Here is a 25,732-nt window from a genome sequence, read left to right as displayed (position 1 = left end):
TTTTGATGAATTCACGTACAGTTTCGATGGAATTTCTGGTGATCACGGATTTTGATTGGAACACATGTTGATCGTCATTTATGTCCTCACGATCACTTTGAAAACGTTGAAACCACTCATGCACTCTGTTATGGGATAGCCAATCATCGCCATAAACTTGTTTCATCAATTGAAACGTTTCGGTAAAAGTTTTACCAATTTTAAAACGAAATTTAATGTTGGCTCCTTGTTCGAGCTCATTTTCGCACCGATAACACAAACATACTGACGCAATCAATGAAATGTCTGGAATTCTCACTGGACATTCGATAAGGATAGCAGATTCTAACGCATCAGTCGTCGCATAGATGGCGCCACCAGGGGCGCTAGATTCAAAAAGTCCTGTTTACTTTGTAACACACCTTGTATACGACGATATTGACATACTTCAGCGGCTATCACCTATAACACCCATACATTCATATGTGAAGTAAAGTTATGAAAACGTTCTCGATATCCTTGGGGTCTTGGGTAGTTTGTAGTTATTAGGAATTCGGACTTTTTGTATTATGTAACTCGATTTTCGATTTATCGAATAAAACATTCGTCAGCTTTTGAGTTGTAGAAAGCAAAAGACGAAAAATTTAAGTATGGCATTTATTCTGAAACAGGGTGGTACAACTTCTCATAATTCAAAGAGAGATCCGAATTTCAAATAGAATTTATATTCGAATCGGGAAACAGAAAAGGCCCAGATCTTAATTTTGTGTATCGTTATTAAAAAAAAAAAAGTTCAAATAAAATTTTGTGTTACCATAAAACAATACTTATATATTTTGCAGTCAGCCCCTAAATCCATCGACAACTATCGCTTTGCGCTTAAAAATGGATGCGACGGCCAAACAACAATTACAAATTGCAGACTTCATTTGGCCGTTGCAGCACCGCGACAACGCTGAATTGCAGTCGACCGACCAGCAAACAAAGCCAAGCGCCAATGAATAAAACTGCAGCAAAAAAATTACAAGCCAAGCCAATGTGCATATGTATGTGTGTGTGTGAGTGTGACTGCACAGCCGATGCGCGCCAAAATCGCATACTCAAAGAAACTCACAAAAAAGGCGGGCAGACGAGGCATTCAATGCTGAAAAGCTAAAAGCTCAGCCAACGCGCTGCACACCGAATTGCAGGTGTGTGCGCTACCGGTCGATGTATGAGTGTCGCTACACGTGTGTTGGTGTATGCGCTCGACTTTAGGAGTCTCAATCACGCTGCTATAAATAGCTTAAATAGGGACCGCTGGTGCGCAGTCTTTTTTCAAACCCGCTTTCACTCACTCGAAAATTTCGGAAATCCACGTTTTGACAACATACGCGCAGCTTAGGTGTTGTGAACGCGGTTACTAACAAGAAATTTTATAGAAACTCAGAAAATTCGTTAAGTGAGGAACGAAATTTACATCCTCTTCCTGTTTTATAGACTTCCTTTCTGCTTAGAAAATGAACACATTTGTAAGTCGTTTAAAAACAAACACGAAAAAATAATTTCAAATATTTTACATTCAAATAATCTTGTTTTCGACGATTTGTAACAATAATTTTAATTTTTCATTTATTTTTTCTTTGTTTAATCCTCGCTCGTACGCATCTACTACAATCTTGACTTTAGTTGTTGGTGTGCGCCATCGGCCTATTCCTTGCAGTCACATCCTGTCAGTCGCAACACCATCACGGTCACCCGAATCAAAATAACATACCGCGCGACGAAAAGGCTTCCGATCATCGGGATCATCATCGCGAAAGCACCACTTGGATACCGATACTCAAATACAATAAAGAACAGAGTGAAGATGGCAGCTATAAGACCGAATACGAAACCGGTAATAATATTGTGCATGAAGAGACCGGTTTCCTGAAGGATTTCTCAGAGACCAATCCCAATGGCGTGCTGGTGCAACATGGTCAATACTCTTACCAATCGCCCGAGGGTGATGTCGTCAACGTACAATATACTGCCGATGAGAATGGTTTCCGTGCGACAGGCGATCACATACCCACACCACCTGCCATACCGGATGAAATACAAAAGGGTTTGGATCAAATCTATGCAGGCATAAAATTGCAACAAGAGCGTCTGGAGCAGCGTGCTAAGAGCGATCCTGATTTTGCCAGAAAACTGGAAGAGCGCCGTTTAGCCAATAAGAATGGTCAATACATAGGACCATTGGAAAATGCTTAAGTGTGCCAATCGGAAATTTATTGTTGTACTGTGTGAGCTAAAATCGATTTTAAGATATTTAAATTTATAACGAAATTGGTAAGCGGTTGTGGCGCTTTTATAAAGAACAAAGACTGTGATTTGCTGCGAGTAGATCGGTGGCATTAACTTAAAAAAATTGGAATATGAAATTTTGAATACATCAAGTAAAATCGTAAGAATTTGGAAGTTGAAAATATTCGTTATTGTGCGATTTGCAAAAAATTATACGTTTTTGAATATAAAATTTAATTTTACTTTATGAAAAATCGTACATGTATTATAATGTATGATCCATGTACTCATCTTACTTGTACCTAAATAACTAAAAAATAATGAAGAATAGTCTATATAAATAAAAGTGAAAATTGTTTACAAAAGATACATACAAATTTTGTTTCAATTGTCTAAAAATACTAGCAAACTTCTTCTCCAAAATAAAGGAATCGAAATTATTTTTTATTGTGTGATCGCTGGGTTTTGATGAATTTTTATAAAAATCTCTTTATAGGACTTCACCTTTGATTTTATTCATAAAAAATACTTTACCAAGGATGTTGCCATTTATATAATTTATCGGTTTTTGAAAAAAGTTGACGCCCATATTTCAATATAAATCTTATAACAATCTTTACTTATTAATGACCACAAATGTTGTTGTCCATCAGTTTTAGCCAATGACAAATCCTAAATTTCTTCCTGAGGCCAGTTCTACAGAAAAAATCCCAATATATTTTAAATATAATGATAGTAACACATACACTTAATTAAGTCAACATATTCGTCATTCATTTATTATTTCCGAACTATCATTTTGCGATTTTGAGATTAGTTTTAAGGGTTTCTGAATAGAAAATATAAGTTTTTGAACAACCACCCTATTTTAGTAAACAGGGTATAAGTAGTCAAACAATTTATTTACTTCTCTTTTGATTCTTCTTCTTTACTGGCGTAGAAAAAGCTTACGCGGTTATGGCCGAGTTAACAACCGTGCGTTTCTTCTTTTCGCAAGGTTGCGCCAATTGGAGATCTTTAGCGAAGCCAGGACTTTCCAACGAAGTGGAGGTCTTCCTCTCCATCTGCTTCCCCTGGCGGATACTGCGTCGAATACTTCCAGAGTTGCAGTGTTTTCGTCCATTCGGACGACATGACCTAACCAGCATAGCCGCTGTCTTTTAATTCGCTGGACTGCGAATGCGATTTTCGCCGTGGCCAACGCGCAAAGGACCATAATTCTTTCGCAGAACTTTTATCTCGAAAAGCAGCTGTACACTCTTATAGAAGATGGTACCTTCTCGATTAAGTTCTGCAGCTCGAATTATTTTCTCCAGCAGCAGATTGAAAAAGTTGCCGAGGTAGGCATTCTGGCAGATGGTCCATTTTTCGATGACTCGTTCGGACATTTCGACTGGATTGTTCGCATAGACTTTAGACTTTACTTATTCCATCAGGAAAAAGTCGAACGGAGTGATATCACACGATCTTGGTAGTAGCCAATCGACCGGCCCAAAAACTTGAAATTATCTGATCACCGAAGGGTTCTCTCAATAAATCCATTAAGTGATGGAATGTGTGGGAAGTGGCGCCGTCTTATTGAAACCAAATGTCGCCGAGGTCACGAGTTTCAATTTCAGGCACCAAAGAGTCAGTTATCATTGCGCGATAATGGTCGTCCTTGACGGTTACTTTCTCACCGGTATCATTTTTGAAGAAACCACACCAAACAGGACAAAATGGCAGCTCTTGAATCTCTTCATATTGCTCTTCGACCCAAATACGGAAATTTTGTGTGTTTACATACCCATTGAGCCAGAAATGCGCCGAGTAGCTGCGAACGGCGCCGAGTCGACTCTCCACGGTCTTCGTGCACAATCTTAGCTACGGCCACTACATACATATATTTTCTTTACTTTGTGCTGGGCATGGTCTATTCGGTCGAATATAATCCAATAATGAATGCTGGGTCTCAAGATGGATAATGGTGTTGCGATTAGTATGCTCAGTAGGCCGATTATGTTGACCATAAATTGAGCGAAGCGATCAAGACACATTCTTTACAGAACGTGAATTTCCGTAATAGAGTTGAACGATTTATAAACGTTGTTGCCACACAATACTCTACAAAAGTAACATGACAGCTTGACACGACTCACGAGTGATCTGTCAAAAAGGGCTATTGAAGAAAGTAGATCTAAAGGATAACCCGTTATTGCAGTTTCAAAATGGGAGAAATCGGACTCCGACTTCGTCTACTTCCCGCATAAGACAATATTAACATTCGTCGTATGCTTTTACTACAAAATATATAGCGTAATTTCCAAAAAAATATATAGCCTTGTAGAACCTTGTTAAATAGTGGCATCGAGGGGCACCGTCTATCTAAAAATGTTCTTAATCGGACTGTAACTTTTTAATGAGTGAAATCAGTCCAGGAATTATCCTAGCACCATGTACCTACGACATATGATAATTTTCTTTATGCTATTGAACTTAGCTATTTGAAGAAAACTGTCTAGAAACATATTCTCTAGTATACTTTAGAATAATGACAATGGTAAATATAATCAGTTCATCCCTTCTCTGAAGTTATTTATGATGTTATTATAAAGAAAAATTTCTGCGCCAATTTGTTATAAAAAATAGAAACTGATCTATCATCGATCCTGAGTTCCGCTCCGGAAAACTCTCCAGTCGGCTGGCAAGGTTTTAGCTAATCCTTTCCGGAATTCAGATGGAATAATTTCTAGGTTCTCGTATGTACCTCACTAACTATTTTTTCACGCCAGGATGAAATCAGTGCATTTTTCACGAAAATCCGGGATTTTTTACCAAAATCAGGGAATCTGTGCCGAGGGTTAAAATCAGGGAATTCCCCTACAAATCGGGGAATATGGTAACCCTAAGAAATATTTAATATTACGTGTGTTAATGTAATCCATTATACAAGAGTGAGGTTCAAGATCATAGTGCAATTTTTAGTTAAGCTCATCACACGTCTTATTTCACGGCAATCCTGAATCAATTGACATATATACATCCTTATCATAATATAAACGTACAATAGATTCTCTAGAAATATTTGCTAACATAAACTAGTTCAGTTTTTAAAATGAATATTCAAAGACCATAGCTGCCAAGCATCAAACCGAAGCATTGAGCTTTATGACAATACTCATCATTGCTTGTAATTCCAAACAAGTTTCAAAGCATGGAAACACAAAAGATATGTAGCAAAAAAGAAAACAAGAAGCTAACTCGATGCTAAGGCCGACTTATATACAATATGCTTATTCGCGCACTCCACTAATGTAACTGTACATTGCATAATGCTCAGATAAATCGCACAAATCGCATTGGCATACTCTATTCAACATAAGACATACGAATGCGGTGCGATAAGTACTTAGCCTACAAACGAAAATCGAAAATTAAAAAAAGCGGCATTTTTTTCCTTTAAGCTCGATATAGTTTACACAGCGATACTTTCCTAACCCGTCGGAAAAATATATTTGCCCAGTAGTGAAGACACTTGAAGTCTTGTTACTCTCGACAGCAAGTAGCGACGTACATAAATCCTCAGATAGTCCATGGTTTCAACCAAGAACTTGTCAAAGCCTTTGATACAGTCAACCACAAAACGTTACTTGAGGACAGAACTACCTGAGGAGTCGACAATCATTCACATTTTTTCGAGGTAAAAACTTTATGGTGGTACTTTGTGGTGTCTTTTTTCCATTGCTGGCAACATACAAAGCAATCGGCTGGCCGGTAGTGAAAAGCAGACGAGGAAGCTACAGACATGTCAGAACACAACACTCCGGACTATTGATGTCTCCAATCGAGGTGTAGTCCACATACTCCCATATAAGGAACATAATGAACTCCTCTCCAAACAGTTTCTGCTGGGGTGTTTTCGTAAAAATCATCCTTGCAGTCATTTTCTTGTAGCGTGTCCCCCTCCTAGATGCATCAAGAGGTCCTTACTCAACTACGTCGAGGACATAGCACTATACCCCGACCAGACTTCGGACGCAACTAACTTCAGACACGCACTGACTGTAATTCCCAGTGCAGCCAAGAACACCTTTATCGACTCCCTCGCAGTGAATGATGAACTTGGAGTCAAACCACCACACATTGCAGACGAAGATCTCGAGTTGCCGTAAGAATCGAGAGTAACCCTTACGCAGCTTCATTCTGGATACCGTAGCAGGAACATATGTTCCCGCATAATTCGAAGTACTTATTTCCATGCCTAGCTAATCTTGCATATCTAACACCCCTTTTCTTATGGTCCGTCACCGTCGAAACAGCACGTTTCCTGGGCCTACCGTTGGATGACCTCGAAAACAACTTATCAGAACCATTTTGCTGTTATCCGATAGCTATCATATTTCCGGCCGAAGACAATCCTGGCTTTCATCGGAGCACGTTTGCCGAAGGAAGTCCACTTTTTCAATTAACCTCACTGGATGCTGGCTCCATTGACGACCATGAACACTGCTGTGAAATGGTCTAACGGTTGCGCTTCCTGACCGTTCGATGAAACCGTGACACCAACATTTTGTGCAGCGTATGATCCATGCGGTATTTTAACATCTTGCACATTCAATCGACAATGTGCCAATAAAAGATAGTGGATTTTTGTTACGGTTAACTCCGTACTTGGAGTTTTCGAGGCACCTAGACGTAACTCATCAAACTTCAAAGTGCGACCATGTTGAAACCAAATCAACATCGATCTTTTGCAATAATTGCATCATCGGACGGTGAGGCTAAGTATTTATCGTACCACCCTAGTAGGTATGTAATAGATTGGTATATAACTTCATTAATTCATTAAAAGTATTCAATTCATAAATAAATTTAAACAAATTTTATATGAAATGGAGAACTCCTTTAAATTATGGTTTTTATTGTGGAGCGTATAAGTTATCGATACAAAAAATATATACAATTGACATGAGCTATTATTCTGCCATTACGTCTGAACATTCAGTTTTTGTTGCATTACTCATCCATACATATAAGTACAAATAATATAAGTACTTGCTAATATTTACTACCCTTCGAAAATTTATAAAGTCAAGAGAGATCTTTAGAGAAATGGAGCTTTCATGGATTTTGATAATTTTTAAAATGTGAACAAATTATTTATTTAAGCATTTGTAAAATCATTAGGTGGAGAGGTGAAAAATTTATTGGGCAATGAGAAATAGATTTTCGACCTTCTGTCCGGTAAAGCATACTTCAGTGTTCGTTCCTCATTGTAGCACATTTCGCGTAGATCGATCTTTATCAATTCATCACAAAAACTCGATAGACTACTGGACTTCGATGTCGGAAAGTCTGTGGGTGCACTTTCATCGCAATCCGACGTTTTCTCGGCACGAATTTTATGTTCGTACCTTGAATCACAAGCACAACTATGTAGTATATGCAGTTCTTTGATATTGGCATTGATTATTTGTTTGCCAATTCCTGGTATGGGTTCTACCGGTGGATAATTAACATCTCTGTCCCAGGGGCCTTTGCGACAATTCCTTTGTATCCATTCTCTTTCTTTATTACATGATAAAAATTTCACCGAGAAGAATGGTGGCGGAATTCGTACTACCCAACCGGTGTTCTCTTTGTATATACCACCACCGACATCATATGTGCCCGGTTCGAGATTAGTCATAATCGTATGTTGTCCGCTTGGTCCCAAACCGTTGATAATTTCCCAAGAGGTGCGTCGATCTTCCTCTGTGCAGTATTTCCATTCGTCGAAATTTAATTTTTTCCCATTAAATTTGGCATTTAAGTGCAGTCCATCGTGATATGTCATTTCGTGCAACTCTATCAATTTACCAGCCTCAAATTCGCCAACAAATTTAAAATTGAATGGCTTCGTCAAAGTAATCTCGCCGATGCCATGAAATTTCCCTTTTTTAAAGTTTCCTCTATATTGGCTGCCATCTGGATACATATACTTTCCATATCCCTCCATACAATGTATCGCATTGTTGTAACTACCAAGAAATTGACTGCCCGTAATGAATGTAAGACCCTTTTGCATTTCCGAAGCAAAATATAGAAAACCCAAAAATATAAAAAAGTATAAGTCAGAATTGTTTTCTTCTTAATTTATAAGATTTTGATTCTTTTGACAATTCTACAAAAATGTTGATTGAATAAATTATAGCTTTATTATGCTTTCATGTGGAGAGATTCATGTGACATGTTAGAAATAAAAGTTTTAATTTAGTTGTTATCCCATCGCTCTTGAAGATTACTCTTTGTTAGTATTCATATGGACTCAATTACGAAATTACGACCTCCGTCTTTCGTGACCTCATAATTTATTTGACATCTCGAAAAAATTTAAACTCTTTAAATTCTCGAAATGTGCGAACTTGCTTAATGTTCGACCCACATAAACCTTTCAATGCCTTCCCAAAAAATCTGTTATGTAGTATTTACGATGAATGATTTAATTTTAATATATATTTCGAGATTAAAAATAGAGAATCCTACTCATAGGGCGCCTCCTGAATTTTTTAAAAAAGATCCAGTAGTCATTTAAACGGTTAAGTATATAAGTAGCTATTAAAAGACCTCTTCCTGTAAGTAAGGTAAAACAATTTTGGTAATTCTCGATCCTTGTGTGATATATGTCGGGACCTCTTCTCCAAAGTCCAGACACTGAATTGCTATTTCGCCACGATTTGGAAAAAGTTTGCTGTGTGATGATTTTGGCTTAATAGACTGAAAACATCATGGGCGGTCTCACTAGATAAAGATTGCTGCAAACTTAAGGAACCTTCTCGCATAATCCGGTGATAAAGAATAGATTATGGCAACTATATAGACAAAAATCATAGGTGAGGATAAGATAAGATAAATAGACGCGAATTGCAACGCGACTTGGGTATATTGTGTCCTTAAATCCCAAAGACTCACCTAGCCCCAAAATATTTTGAGAAAGTCCAATGTACTGCTGTATGCTAGTGAGACGATGTGAGCCCTATTAGGAAGCATAGATCCCAGGGTCTTTATCCTGCGTCTGCAGACTGCTATTCAGTCAATTCGCAGATGTTATGGAGTTTCAGACTACCTGTCGTAGATTATTTTAAGTGCCGCTTGAATGTCGCTATGTATGGATTAGCGATAGTTGCGTTTCTATCTACAAAAATGCTTGGAAAACTTTGTATGTGGTCCTGCAACTACTGCTTCAATTCCATCCAACGTTTTCGAGCCGGCGGTGTACCACTTAATTTTAATATCCCTAAGCATTAGCTCGATAGTGGAGTGATTCCATTCAGTCTTGTTTCTAAGGATAACCTTGAACTTCTTTACCCTTTTAATACTGCTGTCCCTTTGGAGAAGAATTACACCACTTAATTCTTTCATCAATTGTTACTTCTGCCACACCCTTCTGCTATCATTTGAAGCTGTATGTTTTTGGATACCTGACCGATCACTATGTGAAGTGATGGGAGTTCACGTGCTGCCGTCGTATTTAGTGGGACCGGCGCGCTGTATTATAAGCTTCTAAAACTGGACAAAACCATTACTGAGGAAGATTACAGACAACAACTCATCAAAGCCCGAAATTTGCGATCAGACACGAGGCACTAATTTTCCACCATAACTTTGCTCGACTACAAACTACTACAATTAAACTTTATATTAGAATATGATATCAACGGCTTGATTCATTTTGGCCGCCAAGCCGACGCAGTTTCCTGGAATGAAATCCACAGATTGTCTAAAATATGTTATAGCTTCTGTTGAGCAATATTTTGAATAATACCATTGTCAATGTTTCTCTTAAAAAATCATTAGTTGCCTAGAAAGGAATAGAGATCTGAGAGGGCAAAGAAAGAAATCAAATAGAAAAATAATCATAAGATCAATTCTGTGCAATTATATTACATATGACTGGAATAATATGCTTCAATCGTCAAAATAATATAAAGAAAACTGGTGAGGTGACAAGCATTTAAGTATACTTCTTCTTTTGGCTGATGGCATTATAAATAAACACCAAATCGAACAACTTGACCGCTTTTCGCTAACAAATAATACAAAACTTCGCACTTAAGTTCTTAATCATATTTTTACCTTTAATGTATGTCACAAAGGCCACTTGAGCTATAGCTATGACGAATTCAACCACGTTCATAAATTGTGACAAAAAAGCACCCGGAAATTGTAATTAAGTATTTCAAAAAATGCAACTAAAATTTTATGTTGGAAGGACTGTTCTTAATTACTACGCCAAAATTGTCTCAAATTTTATCTTTGTAACGAAATTTCGTATGCAAAATCGTTACAAATTTTGGAAAAGGCTTACGCTGCTTCAGTATTATTAAAACACAAGTGGTACAAAAGCATTCAAAGACAACCAAGAGATTGTTGAAGACATGCCTCGTTCTGTACGACCTTCAATCTCTTCCACTAATGAAAATATTTAAAAAGGATATGGTGCTCGAAAATTGTCAGAAAAGTGTTAGAGAGATGACAAGAGAGTTCGACATCTCTCGCGAGTCCTTTCAAATGATTTTGGTGGATGTTTTGTGTATGAAACGCGTTCTTGGGCATACTTGATTGTGCGAATTCCGATCCCACATCATGGATAGCATTATAACTGCCAATAAGACAAAGGTTTATGAGTTTGACAGTCAAACAAGTCAACAATCATCGGAATGGAACTCGTTTTCATCAATCGAAGAGATTGATTGAAGAAGATTCGCTGAAGAAGCTGAAGGGAATCTCAAAAGTAGCTTATGAAAAGAGTTTCGGAGACTGGAAAAATCGTTGGCATAAGTGTATTACATCTGGTGGGGATTACTTTAAAGCTGAGGAAATAAATATTTATGAATAATTTAATATTTTGTGTTTTATTTACAATTTCCGGGTAATTTTTTCTCACAACGTATTCATACAAATCATGCGCCTGAGTCCAACATATACACCCAATATAAAAGAAATTCTGAATTAGAAATTGTGAAAAGTGAAAAAAACCACAGCGAAACCTCTTCGTGCTGCTGAACAATTCAATGTGTAGTAAAAACATTGTTATAACAAAAGCATTTATGCGCTCAAGAATTCAATAACGCGACTTAGAAGCACAATAAAGAGACGAGCAGAGCACCGCCGGCATCGATGCTGGGCCAAATTATGGACGCGCCTCAGTTGTTCGGCATAAGCGAAACGGTACGGTCCACACAACATACGCGGAGAACTCCAAAGAATCGGGCGGAGAATATACAACATTAAAACTCACACCTGTATACATGTAATATTTACACATACACATCGGTTTTGTTGTTGCAGGTAGATTGTGCGAAACATAGCGATTTGTTATTTATGATCACTGATGGTCAATTATGACGCTTCTACGTTCAAAGTGTTACAACCAAGCATGAAGCACGCATGCCCGTACGTTGACAGCCGTTAGAAGAGAACAACAACACCAAACAAGATAAAAAAAGTGTACACAAAGGCGGCGCGCCAAACAAAAGCATTGCGCGATCTAATAGAAAAGCTAACGTTCAGAAGGTTATTTGAATAGAAAAAGTGGCACAGTGAACAATAAACAGAAAACAGAAGCAGACCCAAATACATGTTTGCTTTTGTAGAATACACGTCCTAAACTGATATCATTTAACATTTAGTATATCCTCTTCACATACGCTTACAAAATAAATAATATGTGTGAAGTTTTAAAAAACAAAAATTGCTATATATTGCACATCCTCTTGTTCGTCACATACTGTGGCGAAGCACACGCAGCGAACACAGCGGATTACGCACCTAGGAGCGCGCACAGCAGTTCCACGGACGTCGACGCGGAGCACATGGCTATAGCTTTGCCGAAAGGCTTCCGGCCACAGGCGCCGCCCTTCAAACCAATGCTACTACCCTTTGCGACGCCGGCGCCTAGTAGTCCCTTCGGCGGCTGGAGACCAATAGTTGGTGCTGCCAACGCGCCAACTTATCGCAATACAATGCCACCGCCAAAACCGCTGGCGCCACCGCCACTTGCCGTGTTGCAAGATCGCATGGATACGGCGACACAAGAACAAAACCTCGCGGAACCACTGCTGGAATCGATTGTTTATGGTACTTGGAAGCCAGAACGGCCATTGGGACCTAACGAAACACCAGCGCCCACCAGACGCGTCACTACTCCTGCGACACCAGTTCACAATCATAAAGGACAACGTAAGTGGCACACAACACCAATTGCATCCAAACTATTATTATATCATTTTACAGCACCCAACGCATTCGAGGAACTCTTTGTTCAACATCCGATCGTGAACGTGCAACCTGGCGCTAATGATGTGATATTGTTTATGAAAAATGGAAGTAGACGGATTGGGGGAACCCGCGCACCTCACACCGCCACAGTGCCCACTGAATTCATCAGCGTCAATATGTCCGATCAGCGTCTACTGGAAATGGCGAAACAGATAAATGATTCGTTTGGTGAAATTGCAGCATACACACACAAACCCAAAAAAACCACATTACACGAAGAAAGCGAAGATACCACGCAGGATGTCGGCATTGAAAATGAGAGTGCCGCGGATGTAGAAACGAAAGCGGAAACGGAAAATTTGGCATTAGATGTTAGTAAGGTGTGGCCAACAGATTTCATTGTTTCCGTGGAAAAGAACAGCAAGCAGAACTCTACACCTACTATAAGTAATAGGCTTTCAGCTGCCAAATCAGATGAAATGACAGAATCGTTGAATGGTTTAAGCCTACCGAATGCGCTGTTACCGCAGATTTCGCTCAACATAACGAAAGTGGGTGTACCGTATGAGAAACAAAGCTCTGCCGAGAACCCCACCATTTGTGTACCGCTTACCGTGCTTGAGCAGTTAAACCAAGTAGAGGTATTGGAAGTGGAACGGGTATATTGCTTCCCGCTGCCACCTACACACAAACGACATACGGGGACCCCTAAGCCGAAAGTCGCAATAGCAAAAGTAGAGAATTTTACAGAATACGAAGCCATAAATGCGTCAAATATGTTGAATTGGAGTTCTGTAATGATAACGAGTTTGTTAATATTTAATTTTATAAAACTGAAGTATTCTTGAAAAAGAAATAACTATATCTGCATTTTTTTTTATAAATGGACTAAGTTATCCTATTATCTGTTAGGTTCCTACTTCAAGGATAGGGTTTAAGCCATTCTGTACATGTATTTGGATTTAAAGAAAGGTTTCTGTGTCCCTGTTAATCTCATGTTATAATTAGTTAACCCCTGTTGGGTCTGTCCTAGTCGGATGAAAGCCATTAAAAAAGAAAGATAAACAAACAATGATAGGATGTGTCGGGAACTGATAGGAAGTGTCGGGAAGGAGCTTAAAAACTAAAACTGTCGATTTCCCGCCAAACTACGAGTCCCTTAAAATAAATAACATATAAAAGTTATATTGCAAAGTTATAATTAATAAAAAGATCTACAACTTTTTATCAACACTTTTTTTACGTAACCTGAAAATTTGTAAGAAAATTCAAATATACAAGTTTTTAGTTTCTTATTTTTATCTTTAGCAAAAATTTTTGTCTTCCAGATTTTTTTTTATTAAAAATATATATTTATCCACCTTATTAATATCGGCAAAACTCTTTATTTTTAATTAAAAGAAAGATATTTTAAAAAAGTCCGTGCACAAAATCGAGTTAGTCAGCAAAACCACACATCATATAGAAAATAAGAAAATTTTATGGAGTTATGTATATTTTTATTTCTATACTTCTATACTATATTTCTATACTTGTCACTTCAAATCAGGAATCCTATAATATAACAATTTTAAAATGTTCAAATAAATTGTATTTAATTTTTAAATGTTTTAGTACCAAGTACTTTTCAAATAATTTTACTTTTTATTTCCCCAACACTAAATGCTGCACAGCAACCCTACCCGACGTAGGTGCAAAACAGCTGATTAACAGCTGAACTGGCACAACTTTTGGCACAAATTTGGCTATGGATTGGAATTTTTTTTGGCCTCGCACTTGAACTTGTCACACGCACGCAAACGTTGGCTAAACTTTTACATAACAATGAAAAGATGACAAAGTAGTTTCGTTTAAAATCTTAAGCAAATTAACTTTCGGTGCTAACTAAATTTACTGTACTTTAACCATTGCGTGCGGCGCGTAACTATTACTAAATTTGGGTGTAACATGTTGAAAACGGTATGCGTGAATACGCGTTTAAAGCTTTGGACTGAGTGTGAACAATTGTTGCTAGCACAGCAGCCACAATGCCACTCACAAGTACGATATATAAGTCCCCTGTCTATTTATGATAGACGCGTTGCCAACAATGAATTGTTACCGGATAAGGAGCAAAAGACAACAACGGAGCGTTTGGAAGCACTTTACAACAGTGTCCAGAATTATAAACCAATTAGTAAAAGTGGTGGTGACGGGGGAGGTTTCTTTAGTTCTCTATTTAAAGGTGGCAAAAATAAAAATGGCGTTGAGCTAAATGTCGGTTCCGAAGTTCCACAAGGACTATATATTTTCGGAAGTGTTGGCGGCGGAAAAACTACACTCATGGATATGTTTTTTGATGCTTGTACAGATGTATGTTCGAATCTTCCTAATTTCATTTGTATGTTGCAGCGCGCTAATATACCATTCGTTATTTTCGACAATAGATTCAACAAAAGCAGAGAGTCCATTTCAATTCATTCATGACGGACGTACACAAACGCATACACGCAACTAAACAGCAACGAGGTCCAAGTGATAGGGCATTTAACACTGAAAATCCAACACCATATGACCCAACACGGCCAGTAGCAGACCAAATATTATCTGAATCATGGCTTATTTGTTTCGATGAATTCCAAGTAACTGATATAGCAGACGCTATGATACTAAAACGCTTATTCACGCACCTTTTCAACGACGGTCTTGTTATGGTGGCGACAAGTAATCGTCATCCCCAAGAATTGTACAAAAATGGATTACAACGCAGTAATTTTCTCCCCTTCATCGATATATTACAACTTCGTTGTAAAGTTAGCGAACTTAATAGTGGCATTGACTACCGCCGCATTGCGCAATCGGGTGATACAAATTATTTCGTGTATGTACATATGTATAAAGCGTTTGGAAATTATTATTCAAAAGATTCAGTTTCGTTGAAGCCATTTACTTATTTTTTTTTTTTTATATAATTTTGTATTGCAGCAAGTCAAAGACAGATGCTAACTCCGAAATGGAACGTATGTTTAAAATTCTATGTACTCAGGAAAACGATATTGTGCGTCCGCGTACCATAACACATTTTGGACGAGATCTGACTTTCCAGAAAACTTGCGGCCGTGTTTTGGACAGCACTTTTGAAGAGCTTTGTGATCGTGTAAGTAAAGCTTAAAATATTTGAACTCTTATTTCATTTATATACTTTAGCCACTGGCGGGTAGTGATTATCTACAAATTGCACAACTTTTCCATACAGTGCTGATACGAGATGTGCCTAAAATGAATTTATTCATAAAATCTCAAATGCGACGATTTATTACACTCATCGATACGCTTTACGATAATCGCGTAAGGGTGGTTATCTCTGCCGAAACGCCACTTGATAGACTTTTTGACATCACAGACAAGCCCACCGGACTGGCGGACTCTGAGCGAACGTTGATGGATGATTTAAACATTAAACATGGTTCTGTGCGTAATTATTATTATTACTATTTGTCAACTAAATGTTTTCAATTAAATGTTTATCTTTCGCACACATTTTAGAATGAAGCAGCGGCTAACTATTTCACTGGGGACGAAGAAGCATTCGCTTTCGACCGAACAATTTCCCGTTTATTTGAAATGCAAAAGAAGGAATATTGGGAACAATGGGCTAAGCACCGTTAAAAGTTTTGTTTATAGCTCGCGGAACATGCTTTTTGAAAAATGTTTTACAAATATACAAATATACATAAAATACTTTGAGTATTATCAAAGATATCTTAGGGCTTAAATTATTATTATGTTAAGCAAATTTTATTATTAGTATTATGCAGTAAAATGTTTAATAACTAGTTATAAACTAGACAGTGTATACTAATCATGGAAATCATACCAATGTTGAAGGTAATAAAAGCAATACGATAAGTGTTTTACAAACATCGAGCATAAAATATATTTTTTTATTTAAAAATGCCACCTTGTAATGCAGTTAATTTGTTAGGCTAATTTTAATTTTTTTTAATTGTTTATTCGGTTAAAAATATGTGGATTGAAAGTTAAAAAATCCTCGATTATATCACCTTTGCACGATTCATCAATAAATTTATTAATAAAAATATTTTAATTTAAATGGGTGTAAGATATATTTATTCACAAAGTTGTGTTTATATATGAAATTTGATGGGAGCAGTAAAATAGTAGTAAAGTAATAAATTTCTTTTTTTTTTAAACTGAAGGATTTTTGGAAGTTCTACTTGGTACTTGGTAGCATGGCCATGATTTTTAATAACAGCAATACAACACCTCTTCGTAGAATCTACGAGACTCTGTCATCTTTTTAATGGTATGTTCTGCCATGTTTGCTGCAATACGGTCCACAACTCATTGTTGTTTATGGGTTTTTTTTTTTGGGGGTTTGGGTTATGGGTTTGTCATTTCATACGGCTTTCTTACCGTCTGCCCAAAGGTTTTCAATGGGATTGAGATCAGGGGATTGAGCTGTCCAATCCATGACTTCAATTCCACTGACCCGAAACCACTCCTTTGCCACGCTTTACCGCCGTATAAAACCACTTTCGACACAAGTTACTTTACGTTCTCTGCCCGAGCATGCCTTTGCCTACAAGCGTCTTTTCGCGACGATGGCAAAAACTAAAAATCATAAATTGAACAATTTCAGATATTTATATGAGAAGGAAAAAGTGACAACCCCGCAAATATAAGTATTCAAATATATTAGAATAAAATTGACAWCATAGTTTATTTGTCGATTTTCAAGTCAAGAAATGTTATAAAGAAAATACTTAGTATTCCTCTGATTTGTGTGTACAGTGAATCCCGGTTAAATAGTACTCCACTTAACTGAAAATCTTAACTGCCCATATCCTGCTGCATCTCACAGTTTGTTTTTTGAAATACATATAAATTATTGTTTTAAGTACCACTCGCTTAAGTATCCGCACTTGCCTATATGCCATATTATTTTTAACAAACCACAAAAATCTGTATCTTAGATTGTTGCACATAACCGGGATTGACTGTATTTGTCAAGAAATGTAAAAAATATTTTTACGCGGCTTGCAAAAATCTGCGTCGATACGTCTACAAGTTCACTCACAAACATACATATATACGCTGGTTTGTAGGCGAAGCTGTATCAGAGAACTTTTAAGTTCTCTGCTCTGGTTGCGCATAGAAAATAAACGAATCGCTAGGCGTAAATTTGTTTACATTGGAATTAGCATTATTTTTCTCATTTAACACTGAAAATGCTCAATTCTGCTATTTTCGTGGTGAAACACGTTTATAATTTGTCTGTGGTGAGACTGGATCATCTCTGCCGAGTACCCCTTCGAAAAGTTACGATATTTGAAACGTGGACCTTCTCTATGATAAACGTTCTTTGCGTAAATTTTACGTTCTCTGTTTATACATTCTCTGCCTCTGCTCTCTCTATATTATGTTCTCGGCTATAAATGGTTAATTGGAATTGAAAACTTTGTAAAATTGTTTATGTTTTAGCAAAACCTAATCAATTGCTTTTTATTTTAATATTAAAACTTATTAAGATACTTATTAAGTATCAATTTAGTTATCAATTACATTAAATTAGAATTATTTTATTGTAACCTACAAAGATTTTTAATATTGACATACAATATTTTGTATTGTTTATACCATTACAAATTCTATGCTCTGAGGCTCTTTATTACCCAATGTAGCATGCACAAATGACAGCTGACTTTTCACATATTCCAATAGGAATTGTTTATCACTTGTCTTACACGAGCTACTGTTATCAATTCGTGTTTATATCAGATCAGAAAAAATTAAATATGAAAGTTAATAAAATTTTACCCTTCGGTATGTACAAAGTCTAGGTGAAAATTATTTCTAAAAATAAATAAATAAATAAAAATAATAAATAACAACTTTAGATGACTCTCTTCTGGATTGTACAATTTCTAATCGCCAGTTGGAGCAAATCGCTGTAGAAATTTCCAAACGTGGCAGTGTAACTGGTCTTAATCAGGTAGTTTGGGCATTAAAAGCATTAACTTTAACGGACTCGACAACATTGGGAGGCGATGATACGGCAGCGAATGTGCGAAGTCTTTGCCAGCGTGCAGCATTTCCCATACCAGAGCATGTTTTGTTAGAACTTGGTGTTGAACCGGCACTTCTGCCGCATATACACACTGCCGCAGTATGTGTATATCCAGCTCGTGTCGCGGATGCAGCAGCCAAATTGAAGCAATTAAATAAATACAATGAAATACCAATAGCTTCCGTGGCAACAGGTTTCCCAGCTGGGCAGTATGGCTTGGACTCTCGCTTAAACGAAATTCAATTTGCTATTGAGTCAGGAGCCACCGAAATTGACATCGTAATCAATCGTCAATTAGCACTTGTGGGTGATTGGAGAAGTGTTTACAGTGAAGTGTGCGAAATGCGAAAGGTTTGCGGCGAAAAAGCACATCTGAAAACCATACTAGCTATTGGTGAACTTGGCAACATGGAGAATGTAAACACTACTGCTATCATATTACTCCACGTAATTAATAATTTACATTTATTTACACAGGTTTATAAGGCGTCCATGGTTTGTATGCTAGCTGGTGCTGATTTTATAAAAACATCTACCGGTAAGGAAACTGTTAATGCCACTCTACCAGCGGGTTTGGCTATGATATATGCTATACAGGAATTCGAACGGCGAAAAGGCATTCTAGTTGGTCTAAAACCAGCCGGTGGTGTACGCACTGTACCTGATGCAATTGCATGGCTAACTCTCGTAAAAGAAACTTTGGGTTCACGTTGGTTGCAACCCAATCTTTTCCGCTTTGGTGCATCCGGTTTATTAGATAAAATAGTAGAAACTATTAATGGGCATATCAACAATCCGCAAATTGGAAGTACTAGAAACGCCAACGCTGCCTCTTATTGAAAATAATGCACAATATGTATCTGGGTGATTCCAACATTCCTATTAATAAACATTTTGATATTGAGCAATTTTGTATTGAAATAAAATTATTAAAAATATGCGCGACTAATTTGTATATAAATCTATAAAAAGTAATGCCACTTTCCGCTGCAATTTTATAACTTAAGAAAGGTCTCATCTATCCAAACCAAATCTCTGTTTGGACTATTTAATAGATGGTTTATGTGAAGTTTGGACAAAATCGATAGAGCGGTTCTTCATTTTTCACATTACACAAATGATATATAAAAAATAATAAAAAGTAATTTGTGTTTATATTGTTGCTATTTAGTGAGTCGTCAGTTTTTCACATCGTTTACAAGCTTTATTTCAATTTAATTGTCAATCAATGGTAAGTTTTGATAACAGTTGAAGTGAAATACATGTATGCATGTGTGTTTCTTCTTTGAAAAAACATGTTGTGAGCACAGTTTTATTATTTTGTAACAGATGAAATTTATTTTAATTTTATTTGTTCTTTTTTCAATGAAGGAAAGATAACCAGAGCTAGACGAGCAAATATGTATAGGCCGGCGTACGCGTAATGCAAATGCAGTGGCATTACTAAGACGATCAAAGACTGCAGATAAACGCGCACAACCTCATGCAACGCAGCGTTAGCATAATGGTCTGTTGACCCTGAGTCTGTTGCTGTTGGCAGTGAAAATGTTGTTGCCACAATTGATTGAAGCTGTGATTTAAACTCCTAATTCAAAGGGAGAAGTTTTTGATACCGCGTGTCCCAATGATTCCAACTAATAGCAGTTAATAAAATATTTTTTTGTTTGAATAAATTAATTTGATGTTAAAATAATTTTTTATTATTTCACTTTATATGTACGTAGCGAATCACGTACCGGGCCGATAGTATGCACATACATGTGTGTATAACGAGGTATGAAATATCTTCTAGCGTAGAAAATCGAGTGCCTCCTTCAAAGGTATAACTCACATGTTTACCTATTTTACAGACTTTATTTGCTTTAAGATTTCACAAACACTATAAGATAATATTATATTTACAGCATATATATGTATGTGTGGATGCATATGTACATACAAAGAAAAGAATGTAAACAATAAATTATGACTCAATATTTACACTAGACATGTGTAACGGTATGTTCTAGCTGCCCCGCTGCGGCTGCTATCAAATCATCCTCACCTCCATTTTCGTCTTGGTTAAGAAATTCTTCTTGTGGTCTTGCACCCGCACTGTGGATGTGGTCTTCCTTGTGAGGCTGGTTATTCGGAATTTTAACTTGCATGTCAACACCAAAGAAAGAGTCATCAAAATTAATACGGTTACGTTCATCATTGACCAAGTACACAGCTTTTGGCAACTGACCGTTAGCATCGGTTAGAGCTTCTTTTTCGAAGGTGTTTAACCATTTTAGGTTCACTTGTTTAGTGCCCGCGTTAAATTTTTTTGGTAACTTTTTCGGTTTTGTGGCGTAGTAATTAATCGGATCGGCCCCCTTACTGGGTGCAGGTGGTGGAACAATATACTCCATTTGTTTACTTTTCATATCCAATTTGCCATGTTCATACCCGAAGAGTGGCATGTAGAAGTTAAACGGCTGCACTGCAGGCGATTGGATTTGTTGATAGGGTGCCGACATGCTCGCAGGCGTAACGTCAGGCTTTGTTTCATGCTGGTGATGTGACGACTTTGTTGTGGTATCATCTACGAGATACGCATTCGGTCGAAAGAGTTCACCGGCACGACTTAGCAATGACTCGAAATCTTCAAGTGTGATATAATGTGGTTGCATTAATAGCAAATCCTCCGCTGGATGTTTGGGTGTAATTGTAGGCATACTTTTCCCTGCTTGTGATTGCCTTGCTCGGCCAATATTTTTCGAAGGCGCTGCTGCGGCAATACTAACCACCGCTAACCATGAGAACTAAATAGAAATTCAAAAATACACTTGGTGCACATATAATTCTAAGAAGGTTACACTCACAACATAAAACGCACTTCTAGCCATTACCAACGCGTTTGTACTTTTCAAAGGAAATTAAGTATTATATCGGTCGTAATTTTTTTTTCTCGGTAACTAGTAATGCACGTTGACGTCAAAGCGTTAAATAAACCTCCAGTTGGTGTACAACGCCATTTATATCATAGGAAAAGCTTCACAACAGAAAAGAAAGCAATTGGGGTAGTTAGCCACATGTGTGAATTTATGAATATGTGTTCCCAATGTTAGCCATAAGACCATAAACGGAAGCTCGGAAGTCGTCTGCAGCGCGAGTAACTCAATTTCGTTTCAAACCCGTTCGCAAACAAACTGGGAAATCTAGTAAATAGCTCGTTCCTGTTGCCTCATGCCGAACAACCAATATTAAAGTGGAGCTCGGCACCGTCGTTTTATTTCATAGCTTGCTTTAAACAGTTTTCAAAGTGTAATTTGAATCACATAACCGTTGTGAGACTGATTGTCTTGCAAACATAGAAAAATACACTAAAAACTATTCATTTTAAAAAGTTGGTACACCAAATACTCCCAGGCAACATCAATTAATTTTTCAAGTAATCGTAATGATGTTAATGTAACACCAGCATAATTTGCCATCAAATACGACAAAAACAAGCAACGGAAAAGCTTGCGAAAACTGGACCTTATTGTTTGGAATCAAAGCTGCAATTGTTCAACTGGCGGTAGTCGTTGCAGAAAAACAAGTCATACAACATTGTTTACATGCATATGTACACACTTAATTGGATATACATGGACATGCATAGCTAAAGTTGCGACTAAAGGTTGTACATACATATGTATGATTTTTCACACACTCAAAAGCAAGAAATAAGCTCTGCAACCGATTTAACAGTTATCATTTACAACAAAATGTGGTCAGTAATTTCAGTATAAAAATTGCTATTCAAAAAATTTCCTCACACCAGTTCGCATGAGTACGTTGACATGCTCACGAAGCTGTGTTTTTCTTTTGCCATAATAAACATCAGCTGTCTGACTCCATCTCACACCTGCAATCGACAACGCTGGTGTAATATTTTTGAACTTGTTCGCGACTCTATGCAAGTTCAAAGTTATTTCAAATATCATTACAATCAAGACGAGTTAGCTGCGCTGAAGCAGGAAATATTTAAATTAAAAAAAATAACTCATATTTTTGATTACATGTATACATATACATTAATATAAGTGTAGATACTCGTTGCCGTTAACAAACAATTCTGATTAAGAATGAAGCGAAAAAAATTGCTAATAACATCAGAAGTAAATAATAAAATGCTTTATAAATTTTACCACCGTGACTGAATTTCATCAAGCTGCGCATTTTTTACTTACTATTTCAACATTTTCTACCGCATAACAAGTTTTCGATTTCATTAACGGAAAAATTCAACAAACTTTTTCAGATTTAATTTTACTTACATCAAACATATTTAGTAAAAAATCGTTTATTTTTCATTATGCACTATTAAACACGTACCAACTCTGGCATACCTTCTATGATGATTTTTAATGATTTCAAGTCCTTTGTCACGGTATCGGTCAGCACCTCCATCGCTTTCTGCTGCATGGCTAAAAATGATTTCATTTCCTCCTCACTATCTTTATCTATAGCATATTCACTTCCACCGGTGAACGCATACTGATTACGTTGCATACGCATCTGTGATAACAATTCGCTGAGACGTCCCTTTAGAATTGAATTTATAAAAATTAATATTTATTATATATAAAGTATACCAATGTAAAAGCAATGTACATGCCTTGAATTGTGTTGGCGCTGAAACTAAGGCTTGCATATTCTCCAACTTAGTTCGTAGCGCTTCCTCCTCTGGCGTCAACGCCAATCCGATTTTGCGTGTACACTCTTGTTTCACAATAATCTGGAAATGAGATATAAAAAAAGAGCATAAAATAAATATAAAAAAAAGAAATAAAATACAAAATTAATATTACTTTCAATATGTTGTGACTTAATTCTGCCAACTTTCGTTTGTGTTCCATTATCTTTGCTGTGGCCGCAACGTGACGTTGTTTCAACTCAGCTAAGTCCTTCTCCACTTTCTTTAAATACAGTGCATGTGTTTCAGTTTCACTCTCTTGACACTTTGTGCGCAATTTAAGATCATTGAAACCAATCATTGGTACTGGTATAAATTTCGTTGCATCGGGATTATCTAATTTCGCTTGTCGCCACATACGTGGATCAACTCCCTTTGGTGGATTCTCTAGATACTCCTTAAGTTGATCCTCATCGGGTAACACCAATGCTAGCACCTCGCTAATACCTAGATTTCCTAATTGTGCTTTGACGTTCGCCTGATTCAGATAATTCGAAACATCGGTAGCAAGTATACGCTTAGTTTCATTGGGCGACATTTGTGAACGTTCTTCAACATATATCACTATTTGACACTTTTTCTCTTCGTGCTCTTTACTAGATTCAATATTTATAGCAAGATTTGGTTTATTGCCAAAAACACCATTTAAAGATGAGACTATTTGCTGTTGTTGAGCCCTGTAAAAATATGAGTACAAAAACATACGTTAATAACTCAGGATGCAGCTTGTAGATTTTCTTACTTAACATCAGCCAGCGGTTTGTTAAAATTCAATGCGACTAATCCCATTTTATTATCTTTTCCAGGCAGTCGACTATAACCCATTGCTTTGAAACGACAGAGATAGTTTTGTGGAGTAATTTCCACAGGTACGGCATTTTGAGAATAAAAAGATTTCCCAGTTCCCCACATTGCTTGTAAATAATTCCATTTTGCTATAATGGTGTCACGCTCATCACCGTAAATGGATACATTAAAAATGGACTGAGCGAAAGCTTCATCTGGCGACAGTTGAGGAACTTGCTGCTGCGGCTGTCCTAACATGAAATTAGTGGCCCCACTAAAACCTCCAAATCCGGGTGTAACAGTTGTAGCAGCAGGTTTTCCGAATGCTAGAAAAAATGTTACAAAGTCAAATTAAAATTAACTGTAATAATTTAATTATATAATTTTACTTGAACCAAACGAACTGCCACCGGTACCGAAACCTCCAAAAGCATTAGTTTGTGTACCAAAACCTCCAAAAGCTGGCGCTGTTGAAGTTGTCGATGTTGCACCAAATCCGCCGAAACCGGGAGCACTAGTGGCAGCAGTGGTTCCGAAACCACCAAAAGAAGGTGCTGTAGATGTGGCAGCGCCAAAACCGCCAAAGCCGGTCGCATTGGTAGAAGTTGCTGTACCGCCGAAAAGTGATGGCGTAGATGAAGTAGCCGCAGTTCCAAACCCTACGCTTAATACTATCAATTTTTAATCTGTTTATAAAATGAGTGAAAATTACCTGTGGCACCAAAAGGTGATGCTCCAAAAGTCGGAGCGGTTGTTGATGTCGCAGTGCTGCCGAAAGCTGGCGCTGCTGTCGCGGAACCAGTACCAAATGTAGAAAATAAACCAGCTGTTAAGAAATAGTTGACTTAATAAAAGGCAAAGCATGTATAGATCAAGCTACGATTACGAAATAGAATAGAAATAGACTTCAGCCATTATCGTCAAGCTTCTTATCAGTTGAAATTAAAGAGCTAGCATTTACAGCACATTTAGTGCAGTATTAAGCTTTGAACGAATTATATACGACCAAGTTTATGAACTATGTTCGCTGTTGTTTTACTAGTACTGCTATTGCTGGCTATTTATGTGGGTTTTATAATACACACTAAGAGGTATTATGAGTTGATTTTGCTCATAAACTAAAACTAAAAAAGTTAGTTATTTTAAGGATCGCAATAAAAGATGTGCGCATTAAAAGCTTGGATGACGCGAAACGTTTGCTGCTACCCAGATTAAAGGATCAGAAACTAAAGCATCTGCGAAAAGCTGCTTGACCGCAATAACAGAATTTTTGTATGTAATTTCACAATATTATGTTTAGTACTTAAAAAACTTACGTTTAGCCGGCGTGCTTGTAGCTCCCAACGAAGTGTTTCCGCTGAAGAATGACATTCCGTCACAATATTTAAATTTTATGTGTTTATATTTGAAATAAAAATTACAATGCAGGATATATAAATTTTTTATCGGGAATTACAAAATGATTAACGAAAATTTAGTTATAGCAAATATTCCATGCTTAATTGTTTATTTTTGTCCAAAAAAATGTTGGCGGTAGACAAACGATAGACAAAATTTGGCAGCTGTCATTAATTTCGCCACAAAAAAATTCAATTGCAATGGCTTTTTATGGCATTGCCAACGTTGCGCATTATATTTTATTGTCTGTGGAAAACGATAACATATTTCTCTGTCTGGAATTG

At 37.1% G+C, this 25,732-nt stretch overlaps 7 protein-coding genes across 7 annotated transcripts; 4 read left to right on the top strand and 3 right to left on the bottom strand.

Moving 5' to 3' along the window:
- The first annotated feature begins 1,300 nt into the window (after positions 1-1,300).
- Positions 1,301-2,619, top strand: LOC108978939 (endocuticle structural glycoprotein ABD-4). Its single transcript, XM_018949460.1, has 2 exons — positions 1,301-1,490; positions 1,648-2,619. Exons 1-2 carry the CDS (start codon positions 1,479-1,481, stop codon positions 2,215-2,217), a joined length of 582 nt encoding a protein of 193 aa, XP_018805005.1. The 5' UTR covers positions 1,301-1,478; the 3' UTR covers positions 2,218-2,619.
- A 4,491-nt stretch (positions 2,620-7,110) lies between these two features.
- Positions 7,111-8,371, bottom strand: LOC108978955 (MORN repeat-containing protein 5-like). The gene has a single exon (XM_018949479.1). It carries the CDS (start codon positions 8,294-8,296, stop codon positions 7,394-7,396), a length of 903 nt encoding a protein of 300 aa, XP_018805024.1. The 5' UTR covers positions 8,297-8,371; the 3' UTR covers positions 7,111-7,393.
- A 3,067-nt stretch (positions 8,372-11,438) lies between these two features.
- Positions 11,439-13,427, top strand: LOC108978909. The gene is made up of 3 exons (XM_018949423.1): positions 11,439-12,450; positions 12,505-13,296; positions 13,402-13,427. The coding sequence occupies exons 1-3, from the start codon at positions 11,937-11,939 to the stop codon at positions 13,425-13,427; spliced, it is 1,332 nt and encodes a 443-aa protein (XP_018804968.1). The 5' UTR covers positions 11,439-11,936.
- Positions 13,428-14,217: 790 nt separating this feature from the next.
- On the top strand, positions 14,218-16,403 carry LOC108978928 (putative ATPase N2B). Its single transcript, XM_018949447.1, has 5 exons — positions 14,218-14,841; positions 14,916-15,349; positions 15,454-15,625; positions 15,676-15,939; positions 16,015-16,403. Exons 1-5 carry the CDS (start codon positions 14,437-14,439, stop codon positions 16,135-16,137), a joined length of 1,398 nt encoding a protein of 465 aa, XP_018804992.1. The 5' UTR covers positions 14,218-14,436; the 3' UTR covers positions 16,138-16,403.
- Positions 16,404-18,216: 1,813 nt separating this feature from the next.
- LOC108979011 (deoxyribose-phosphate aldolase) lies at positions 18,217-19,504 on the top strand. Its single transcript, XM_018949574.1, has 3 exons — positions 18,217-18,315; positions 18,390-18,976; positions 19,037-19,504. The coding sequence occupies exons 1-3, from the start codon at positions 18,288-18,290 to the stop codon at positions 19,397-19,399; spliced, it is 978 nt and encodes a 325-aa protein (XP_018805119.1). The 5' UTR covers positions 18,217-18,287; the 3' UTR covers positions 19,400-19,504.
- A 937-nt stretch (positions 19,505-20,441) lies between these two features.
- On the bottom strand, positions 20,442-22,170 carry LOC108979012. Its single transcript, XM_018949575.1, has 2 exons — positions 21,406-22,170; positions 20,442-21,345 (listed from the first exon to the last, which is right to left on the bottom strand). Exons 1-2 carry the CDS (start codon positions 21,427-21,429, stop codon positions 20,542-20,544), a joined length of 828 nt encoding a protein of 275 aa, XP_018805120.1. The 5' UTR covers positions 21,430-22,170; the 3' UTR covers positions 20,442-20,541.
- A 555-nt stretch (positions 22,171-22,725) lies between these two features.
- Positions 22,726-25,635, bottom strand: LOC108978978 (probable nucleoporin Nup54). The gene is made up of 7 exons (XM_018949509.1): positions 25,367-25,635; positions 24,763-24,876; positions 24,440-24,709; positions 24,007-24,376; positions 23,380-23,941; positions 23,187-23,306; positions 22,726-23,113 (listed from the first exon to the last, which is right to left on the bottom strand). The coding sequence occupies exons 1-7, from the start codon at positions 25,419-25,421 to the stop codon at positions 22,892-22,894; spliced, it is 1,713 nt and encodes a 570-aa protein (XP_018805054.1). The 5' UTR covers positions 25,422-25,635; the 3' UTR covers positions 22,726-22,891.
- Between the last annotated feature and the right edge of the window lie 97 nt (positions 25,636-25,732).

The sequence above is a fragment of the Bactrocera latifrons genome, unplaced genomic scaffold (genome assembly GCF_001853355.1).
Source record: "Bactrocera latifrons isolate USDA-ARS-PBARC rearing strain unplaced genomic scaffold, ASM185335v1 scaffold_13, whole genome shotgun sequence".
NCBI lineage: Eukaryota > Metazoa > Arthropoda > Insecta > Diptera > Tephritidae > Bactrocera > Bactrocera latifrons.
The sequence above is the reverse complement of the archived record's forward strand: the minus strand, read 5'-3'. Positions and strand labels throughout refer to the sequence as shown.

What these genes read in the sequence shown, in the direction of transcription:
- LOC108978955 (XM_018949479.1), bottom strand. Translation starts at nt 8,296, where the DNA reads ATGCAAAAGGGTCTTACATTCATTACGGGCAGTCAATTTCTTGGTAGT.
- LOC108979012 (XM_018949575.1), bottom strand. Translation starts at nt 21,429, where the DNA reads ATGGCTAGAAGTGCGTTTTATGTT. An exon ending in CTAGAAGTGCGTTTTATGTT is followed by an intron (nt 21,346 to 21,405) that starts GTGAGTGTAACC and finishes ATTTCTATTTAG; the next exon opens with TTCTCATGGTTAGCGGTGGT.
- LOC108979011 (XM_018949574.1), top strand. Translation starts at nt 18,288, where the DNA reads ATGAAAGTTAATAAAATTTTACCCTTCG. An exon ending in TAATAAAATTTTACCCTTCG is followed by an intron (nt 18,316 to 18,389) that starts GTATGTACAAAG and finishes TAACAACTTTAG; the next exon opens with ATGACTCTCTTCTGGATTGT. An exon ending in AACTTGGCAACATGGAGAAT is followed by an intron (nt 18,977 to 19,036) that starts GTAAACACTACT and finishes TTATTTACACAG; the next exon opens with GTTTATAAGGCGTCCATGGT.
- LOC108978928 (XM_018949447.1), top strand. Translation starts at nt 14,437, where the DNA reads ATGTTGAAAACGGTATGCGTGAATACGCGTTTAAAGCTTTGGACTGAG. An exon ending in TTGAAGAGCTTTGTGATCGT is followed by an intron (nt 15,626 to 15,675) that starts GTAAGTAAAGCT and finishes TATATACTTTAG; the next exon opens with CCACTGGCGGGTAGTGATTA. An exon ending in TAAACATTAAACATGGTTCT is followed by an intron (nt 15,940 to 16,014) that starts GTGCGTAATTAT and finishes CACACATTTTAG; the next exon opens with AATGAAGCAGCGGCTAACTA.
- LOC108978978 (XM_018949509.1), bottom strand. Translation starts at nt 25,421, where the DNA reads ATGTCATTCTTCAGCGGAAACACTTCGTTGGGAGCTACAAGCACGCCG. An exon ending in ATCACCTTTTGGTGCCACAG is followed by an intron (nt 24,710 to 24,762) that starts GTAATTTTCACT and finishes TATTAAGCGTAG; the next exon opens with GGTTTGGAACTGCGGCTACT. An exon ending in TAAGTCACAACATATTGAAA is followed by an intron (nt 23,307 to 23,379) that starts GTAATATTAATT and finishes TCTCATTTCCAG; the next exon opens with ATTATTGTGAAACAAGAGTG.
- LOC108978909 (XM_018949423.1), top strand. Translation starts at nt 11,937, where the DNA reads ATGTGTGAAGTTTTAAAAAACAAAAATTGCTATATATTGCACATCCTC. An exon ending in TCACAATCATAAAGGACAAC is followed by an intron (nt 12,451 to 12,504) that starts GTAAGTGGCACA and finishes ATCATTTTACAG; the next exon opens with CACCCAACGCATTCGAGGAA. An exon ending in GAGTTCTGTAATGATAACGA is followed by an intron (nt 13,297 to 13,401) that starts GTTTGTTAATAT and finishes ATTATCTGTTAG; the next exon opens with GTTCCTACTTCAAGGATAGG.